The 9,254-nt window shown below is 46.3% G+C and overlaps 1 protein-coding gene across 2 annotated transcripts in view; it reads right to left on the minus strand.

Annotated features, from left to right (window-relative positions):
- Positions 1-2,532, minus strand: part of NOX4 (NADPH oxidase 4) — a 113,688-nt gene extending 111,156 nt beyond the window's left edge. Inside the window, exons 1-2 of one of the 2 annotated variants that reach the window (XM_032099126.1) lie at positions 2,402-2,532; positions 1,579-1,674 (exon numbers count right to left, since the gene is read on the minus strand). In XM_032099126.1, the coding sequence (XP_031955017.1) occupies positions 1,579-1,674; positions 2,402-2,458 (153 nt within the window). In that variant the 5' untranslated portion in view covers positions 2,459-2,532. Of the gene's footprint in view, positions 1-1,578; positions 1,675-2,401 lie in introns of those variants that run through there. The other variant, XM_032099127.1, reaches the window with a different exon arrangement.
- Positions 2,533-9,254: the final 6,722 nt, after the last annotated feature.

Genomic DNA, 9,254 nt, shown 5'->3' on the forward strand with positions numbered 1-9,254 from the left:
TAGCTCTTCACTTTCAACCTTATTTTAGAATTCCCTAAATTTCTGTGGTACTTTTTCCTACAGGGGCAGACACACAATCATACAAACTTAAAAGCTTGACCTCCTAGTCTTCATCTCCCAACCAAGACAAGGAATCTGTTGCCTGAGTCATCTCACAGGTTCTGAACACACATTAAGTTATTTTGCAAGTTTCTTCCATTTTGAAGTATATGAAAACCAAAAAAAAAACCCAACCAGATGACGAGCTGGTACGAGGCAGACGAGTCATCTGAATTGAGAAAAACTTGCTGATTGATACCAGCTGACAATCTGGTCCAACACACTACCCAAGAACATTTGCTTTACAAACAACCCATTTTCTCTGCCATGAACAAACACAGTTTTCAAATGGATGCACTGGGTTACAAAGCCACTAGAAATTAAGGTAAAATTAAACACATTTTCATGCTTTTTCTGTCAAGAAAGTCACCACCGTGAAGGATTTAAATATTTTCATTCCCTTCTTTTTTGCACTACCTTTGCTAAGATTCATTCTGGAACACATCTGAATCAACCATAAGGAGAAAAAAAGGAAAAAATTGTATCAACTCAACTTACTTTTTTCAAGGAATATCACAAAACCTTATGGTATTGGCTAGTTATGACAGTATCAGCCACATGAAACTATATACCCTGGATTTACCAAAAATAAACCCCAGAAGCTCTACAGCAGATTAGGATGTGCATCATCTGTGTTTAATCCCATGTCAACTTTCTATTGAAATCCATTCCTGAGTATGACACAGTGTTACAAAGCATCGTGTTCGTCAGCCACGTTTTCCTGGATTCTCAAATTCCAAGCAACCTGCGAGCATTTTCCAGAAAGATGTTAATCCTTACTCTCTCCCTTTAGATAGACCTTTTTTTCAAATGACTGCAATGGCGTAGCTGTGGATAACTTCCCAAGGCAGGCTGGTACCTCTCATCTCCAAATGATTTTTTGGGTTCATTTGTTGGTGGTTGGCATTGCCCACTGAATCAAAATACCTGAATCTTCATTAAACCATTCAGAATCCAAGAACTTACTATTAGAAAACAAAACTAAAGTTATAGGCATTACAGTGAATTTACACAGAACAGAGAATCTATGAAAATGATGAAAACTGAAAAGAACTAAGACTTACTAAAAGAACTCCCTCAGCAAGCATGTATATTACAATAACTGGATTGGAAAGAATCTGAAAACATGAGACCATAGCTTGCTTAATGTTTTGATGACGAAAATTGGAGCTCCAGTCATTTGTTGAGCATGTCTGTATTCCTGTGAGCCTGTCTGCTGCTGGGAACACCAGGAGGGAAGAGAGGAGGGGAAAGAATAGCTGTCCCACACTGACTGGCTCTTTTTCTTCTCAAAAATGTTCACCTTCTACTCCTAAACAACTGTCAGAAGTATCCCAGTAATTTCTTACTTGATCTTTCCCCACTTTGAAAAGATATCAGGCAGTTTGTGTCATCTTTGATTAGCAAATGCATTCTGCCCCTTTCCCATCCTCGAGCATCCCAACTTCCAGGGCAAAAAGTAATGTCCAGGTCACTCACCCCCAACATCTGATGCAAATAATAATACTGTAGACCTTGATTATAAAGCAGGAAGGTTTTCCCGAAGAGCCATACATTGAGGGAGAGCCAGAAAAACTGAAATGAAACAGAAACAAGAGATAGTAAGTGAAAGTTACATGTCCAAACTTTTCAGTGTTCATTTCATTCATAAAACTGATAGGTCTGTAGTTCCATAAACATATGTAAATGGAATGGGAAAGCAAACTTCAAGCACGTAGTATGTTTTAAAATATTAGAAGGAAGAGCCGCGATGTGGGAAATTTTTACTTTCATTGAACTTCACAAAACTTTTTGTGTCTTAAGACAACCGACAGCTAGCAAACACCCACACGCAAGACGCTATTCCAAATCTTTAGCTGGATGTTGCATTTAAGAGACTCAAAGAATAAAAACCAGCAACAAAGAGACAAAGGAAGAAAGAACTTGACCTCCGAGAAGCTGCATTTTCTCCCTGAAACTTTCCCAAACAGACCCTAACAAAGAGCAAGCACACGCGCAGCGTGGGCGAGCCCGGCAGGGCACGGCCACCGGCACTGTCCCGGGCCATGGCACCCGCGCGCATCCATCCCTGCCAGCCGCGCTCCGGGACGCGCACGGAGCACATCCCGCCCACCCGTGCGAGCCGCGGCACCCGCACGGCGTCCTGCCCTGCCCCGCACCGCGCCGGGACGAGGTGCCCCGGCCGCCCGGACCCGCGGGGCAGCCCCGGGGCCCGGCCCCGCCGCCTATCAGCACCGACCCCCTCCTGAGCGTCCTCCGCGGGTCAGCCCCGCCGAGGGGACCCCCCCGGGGCCGTCCCTACCAGGAAGAGGTGCTTGCTACCCTCGTTGGCCAGCCAGCTCCTCCAGGACAGCGCCATGGTGCGGGACGCCCGCGGGGCAGGACCGAGAGTGGGGGGCGCCGGGCGGGCGGGCGAGCCCTCCTTTTCAGCCGGGCCGAGCCGCCCTCCCCCTCTCCCCACCCCTCACCCCCCGCCCTGTCTTCCGGCCGCCGGGGCGTAGCGCTCCGGCCCCGCCGCGCCGCCGTCCAGCCCCGGCCCCGTCCCGCCGGCGCTGCTCCTTTGTCCGCGGCCGAGCGCCCCGGGACCCGCAGCGGGGCGCGGGGGGCCACCCCCGGAGGGCAGCCTGCCCTGCCCTGCCCTGCCCTGCCCTGCCCTGCTCCGTCGCGCTGCGGTGCGGTGCGGCCGCTTCCTCGCATCCCCCACCTTGGGAAGCGCGTTTCCCCGTAGAGAATCCCGTGCGTGGGGATCCCACTTGCCCGGACCCCCCATCCTCGCCCGGGCTGAAATGTGATACAGAAAGCAGGAGGGAGCGGGGGAGCAGCCGTGCATGCAACTGCTCTGCAGTTCGGGTGAAACAAAAGAGGTTGTCCAAGAAACTACTGTTCGGGCAGTACGTGAGGCCCTCGAAAGCCGGGAAGGGACAGGCTATGTTATTTATTTGAAGTCTGATCCTGCTCCATCAGGTGTCCCTGGAGGACACTGGAAGAGGCCGCCTCCTGCGTGCCGGCGCGCAGTCGAACAGCAGCCGAGAAAAAGGGGCTATGGGCATCTCCACATCCAGAGTCCAGAGTCTGGATTGCTACGCTTTGCAACCAGTCTGCTTTTACTGATGGTCTTTAATGGGTTTGGGGACGGTGGGTCTTGAGGGAAAGTTGCACCAGATACTGATTTTTGTATTAAGAAAAAGCTTTTTTAAAAAAATGGTTGTTGCTGGCAACTTTCAAGCATGACGGCCTTGTGAGTCATCGGAACAGTTCCACCAGGCATTGTGGTGCACACGTTGCTCCTTCAGATAGCCCCAGCAGTGGCAGCTGGCAGCAGAGCAGGGCTGGTTTTCTGGGAGATGTCAATCCAAGGAGCAGTGCTGAGTAGTCTCATCCAGTCCAGTTTGAGCTGGCCGTCTTTCTCTTATGATCTGGAAAGTTGCCATTTTTTAGCTCCTCATGAGCCACTCACCAAGGGTCCAGAGCAGAATGGAAGGGGGCAAAGTGCCATCCTTCTGCAGTTTGTATAAAGGTGGATGGAGTGTCTGACCCGTGTATGGTCCTGGGAATAATGAGTGCAAGTAGGGCATGGCACCTGTGAAACTCAGTTGAGAGTATTTTTGTTGAAGCAGGAGCTCTGTCTCAAAAAGTGGCAGGATTTCTGTGGCTGTATGAAGTTTTAGGTGAAGTTTTGAAATATCAGGACAGAGGATTACATCTATTTATATCATCTAATGACACCAAAAGAAGGACTAGTGAAAGGGAAAATATATATTTTGAATTTAAGACTCAACAGAACCATAGTTTGGTGCCAAAGCAGCCCTAACAGCAGACGCAATAGTACAGTTTATTTATCTTGTTTGCTATTTCTATTCATTTCCTTGCTTCTGTTGTAATGCTAAGGAAAATGGAAACTGCTTGCAAAGAAGCAGATGATGACTCTTCTCTGGACAAGCGTGTCAAAGCTGGAATGGGAGAAAATAAAAACTGTAGGATATATCAGGCATAATAACATGGGGCCTTGGTGAAAACTGAAGCCGAGGAAACACAAACAAAACCAAAATAATTTGCCCATGCTATATTTGCCCATTAGAAATGGTTCTGAAAAATCAGCTTATGCAGGATTTGACTGCCCACTCACTTGAAGCTGATGACTCATGAGCCAGCACTTCACTGCCTACTTACAAAGTGCCATAAGGCATGTGGAGCACATGACTCATGCTCGTCCACATTGGATCCTACATCATATCTAGGTACAGAGCAAGGAATGTGTTTTTGTAGAAAACATCCCTATTTTCCTTCTCCCTGGAAACAGCCAAGGGCTTTGAATCATTATCCCAAGAAGAATGGCAAAGACCAGTGCCACGCTAATAAATATACATTCTTCCTCCATAGAAAAGGCTGAGTTTGCAAGTGGCTAAATCAGGCCTTTCCAAGGATTTCTTGATGTTCTGTCTTCATTTTCAGTTTTAAACCATCCCAGATGTATATCAGTGTGTGTTTTAAAGTTATTGGTAAGAGCACTCAGAAATGGCCACAGATGCTAGTTATGATCCAAATAATTAGGAAAGTTATAATATGACTCTCAAACATCACTTGAGCTCATCTCTCTTCTGATTTGTGGACATTCATCCCCTGGTTATGAGTCTTTGTGCTTTGTCCTACCAACTGGACAGAGCACTGCCGAGGCAGGCAGCCCCTCTGTATTGGGTTTGCATGGCCAGGTGTTGGTAGTGAGAGGGTCTGCAGGGGTGTCTTCTGTGAGAAGCTGCTGGAAGCTTCCTCCAGCAGAGCCAGTCCTGAGAGGCTCCAAGACAGATGTGTCTCTGGCCGAGCCTGGGCCAATCAGAAATTATGGTAATGGCTCTGTGATAACATACTGAAGAAGAAGAAAAAAAAGTTATTGTGCAGATGTAATTGGGGCAAGAGAAGAGTGGGATGAGAACAGCTCATGTGAGAGGAACAGCCCTGCAGACCCCTAGGTCAGTGCAGAAGGAGGGGAGGAAGTGCTCCAGGTGCCAGAGCTGAGATTCCCCTGCAGCCCCTGGTGCAGCCCATGGAGAAACAGTTGTGCCCCTGCAGCCCATGGGGGTCCACGGTGATGCAGAGATCCACCTGCAGCCCTGGAGGAGACCCATGCTGGAGCAGATGGAGGCCTGAGAGGAGGCTGTGAACCCATGGGAGACCCATGGCGGAGAAGGCTCCTGGCAAGGACCTGCAGACTCACGGAGAGAGGAGCCCATGCTGGAGGAGGTTTCCCGGTAGGACTTGTACCCTGTGGGGAACTCATACTGGAGCAGTCTGTTCTTGGAGGGCTGCATCCTGTGGAAGAGTGATCCACATTGCAACAGTCTGTGGAGAGCTGTTGCCCATGGGATGGCTGCTTCTCGTTGAAGAAGTTAAAGGAGAACTGTCTCCCATGGGAGGGACCCCATGCTGGAGCAGGGGAAGGACTCCTCTCCCTGAGAGGAGACATAATGACCATAACCCCCTTTCCCCATCTCCCTGCACCGCTGGAGGTAGATCTGGAAAGGAGGGAGGGGTGGGGGGAAGGTGTTTTTAAGGTCTTATTTATTTTCATTATCCTGCTCTGATTTTGTTAGTAATAAATTCAGTTGAAATCCCCTATTCCAGTCTGTTTTGTCTGTGACAGTATTTGGTGAGTGATCTCTCCCAGTCCTTATCTCAACCCATGAACCCTTTGTTTTATTTTCTCTCCCCTGCCCAGTTGCAGAGAGGAGTAATAGAGAGGCTTTGGTGGGTGCCTGGGATCCAGCCAAGGACAGCCCACTACAGCCTCCTAGACACTGAACATAGAGTTTCTCTGGTAATGTTCCTTCTACTGCATCAGCAAAGTCACCCTGACTGCACAGTCAACTTCCAGGCCTACTTCCCATCAACATCCTCTGCATTCAAATGTATTCTTCTGAAGTGTATTTGGGTGTGCTGAGTGTTGTAGTCAATGTTACAGACACAGCTTATAAGTTTTCTTGTGCTGGAATTCTGCTTATGTACCTGAGAGGGATCCAGAGTCAAATCACCTAAACTCCCAGGTGTCTCCATCTGTCAGCATGTTGTGACCGTCATGCAAGTTCCTGCAGTGATGGCATGTGTTGTTGCGAGCACAACACTCTGTCCTTCCAGTCTGGGGAGCGATCCAGGCACCTTATCTTCTGCTCTGTTGTGGTCTAGATTTAGGCAGACAGGCCCTTAAACTCTAGATGCACCCCTAAGGGGGTTTGTCCCCTATGCCTTCTCGGAATATTTACCCTTAGCACTGAGGTCATGGGAGGAGAAGAAAATGTTGGCACTGACTTCATTACAGAGAACAGGAAAAGTGCAGATTCTGCATTACAGCTGAGTGGTTACAGCATTTGCCCAGTAGTGGGAGAGCTGGACCTTTCTCAAAGAGCTGGAGCCATTGCTTTCACTAGGAAAGTTTTCTAACCATTGCTTTTCACTGGGGTCAAAGAAGGAAACAATTTCCGAGTCAGCCGCTGCACTGCCAGGAGGGCAAGAGAGAGAGGTCAGAGAAAATCAGAAAGAGATGCTGGCCAAGTGGTAACAGCACACTGAGGAAGAGAGAGGGTCATCTAGGAAAAGGAAACTTGGGATGCCCGTTCATTTTTTGTTTCCTTTGGAAGAAAAAATGCAGAACAAATTTCAAAATCCAACATGTTTATAAGAAAACTGCAATCACAGGAGAAACCAGAAACAGAAAGCTTTTCCCACAAATGAACTTGTATTTCTTGGAAACTTTCTCATTAAACTTAAGCTACATGCTGTTTACCTTCATCATTTTTCCTATAACTTTAGCATGTAGTCACAACATAAGGGTAAAATAGCAATCAAAGTGTATGTCACTGTGAAGATCTGTGCCATGTGAGTAATATCCTGTGCGATGGCATACAGCTTTTATGGCATTACACATTGTATCATTTCTTTCCCTTTTTGAAACTGGATCTTTACATTTGCTGCATACCACAAGATCAGCTTGCTTTCTTGTATGGTCCGTGATGGAGTTGGAGGCCTCCCTAGGGTGAAATGCTTCTCCAGGTTTGGGTGACAGCCAAGTTTATCAATTTCCATGAAGCTACAGTGATTCATGGTAATGCATTATTTTCTGCTGCCATAGTATCTAGGAGTATTAGGCATGGCCCAGGCCCAGAGTTTACCTTATCAGAAAGGTAAAATTTATGTCCAAAGACTTCAAATGAAAAGTCAGACAACAGTAGGAGTTCTGATTCTCAGTTCTTGTAGACATGGCAAAATGGGTAGCAAGGCATGAGTACACTGGTAGCATTAGCAGGCTGTGAACTCTCCTAAACCAAGCCATACAGCCACTGCTCAGCTCCATGCTACAAATTCAAAAATATGAGGGGAGATCCTACAGTATTTTGTCCTCAAATAACCTCCTACACATTCCTGATTCAAAGAAAGATAGCACGAAGACTCCAACACACGGCAACATCATTCATCACAGAAGAATGCAAGCACACAGCACATGGAGAAAATGTGTATAATAAATACAGCTGGAGTGCATTCCATGACAATTTGAGAGAAATGTCAGTTATATTTATTTTTTCAACTATTTGTAAGATTTTCTTGAACGCTTATTTCAGAACTGAACCACAGATCTATGGATCATTAACAGACTGCATCTTGTTCCTTGTAAAAGCTTTTAGATCCTGTCTACCTTCCACTGAATTATGGGTCTTTCCTTGGTTTTGCTGTGAGTGGGAACCAGGTTTGAGAACAGTACAGGAGTTAAAATGTATACTGGATTTATTTTAGAGGCTATTAGATTCCCCCAAGATGGCATTCCAGAGGTTCTCAGCCAATTATTACTGTATTTGGCCAATCAACTCTGAAAAGATCTTTGGAAAAAAGTCACCAAGCTGTTAACTGCAACTCTTGGAGTGGGACCAGCCATCTGATTCCTTATCCACCAAGTGGTCCATCCATCAAATCCATGTCTCCCCAGTTTAGAGAGAAGGATGTGAGACAGTGTCAAATGCTTTGTGCAAGTCCAGGCAGGTGACATGAGCTGCTCTTCCCTTAAGCACCAACACGATAACGCTGTCATAGAAGGCCAACAGATTTGTCAGGCACAATTTCCCCTTAGTGAAGGGCTGTCAGCAATCACCTCCTTGTTTTCCATGTACCTTAGCATAGTTTCCAGGGAGATATGCTCCATGATCTTGGTGGGAACAGAGATGACACTGACTGGCCTGGAATTCCCTGTGTTTTCCTTATTACCCTTTTTAAAAATGGGGGTTATGTTTCCCCTCTTCCAGTCAGTGGTAGCTTCACTGGCCTGCCACAAGCTCTCAAATAGCATGGAAAGAGGGTTAGCCACTTCATTCACCAGTTCTCTCAGGATCTGTGGATGCATCCCATCAGATCCCATGGACTTGTGCATCTTTAGGTTCCTTAGGTGGTCTTGAACTTGATGTTCTCCTACAGTCAGGTGGTTCTGCATTCTCGCAATCCCTGCCTTTGTCTTCCTTGATTTGGATGGTGTGTCTGGAGCACTTGTTGGTGAAGACTGAGGCAAAGCTATTGCGTCAGCCAATTTAACTGCAGTACTACACTCAATATTATTAATGCTTACAGACCATGAATAAAAGCTATTGAACAGAGCTGGTGTGGAAAAAAAAGTTACTGCACAATCGCATTAACACACTACCACTGAATATCAATCCCTTTTCAGTATTTAATAAAAAGGTGATATCTCTCAAAGAGAGACCAGAGCTTTAGTGGAATCATTAATAGTCTTTAAGTCTTTCAACAATCCATGAACTAGGAAAAAAACTGGTCAAGAAAGGCTTCATATCAGCACAGTCACTGCTCAGGTAGAAAGGGAGAGCTGGTAAAGAGCACACAGCAGTAATTTAAGACAAGAAATAAAACATGTCCAGTAGCTCACATCCCAAGGTGATGTAGTGCATGCTAACATTGTGTCAGGGTGGATCATTCAGTGCCAGGATACTAAAATCAATGCCAAATAATCTGCAGTATCCAAGTTTCCCAGGACACTCATCAAGAAAACATCAGTTTCAATTGACTTAAAAAAATTTAAACAATTATAGTGCAAACTACAGCTCTTATAGTTTACAGACCATAGTTTACAGAAACTCTTAAAGTCTACAACACAACATCCAAAATCT

The sequence above is a fragment of the Corvus moneduloides genome, chromosome 2 (genome assembly GCF_009650955.1).
Source record: "Corvus moneduloides isolate bCorMon1 chromosome 2, bCorMon1.pri, whole genome shotgun sequence".
NCBI classification, from domain to species: Eukaryota; Metazoa; Chordata; class Aves; order Passeriformes; family Corvidae; genus Corvus; species Corvus moneduloides.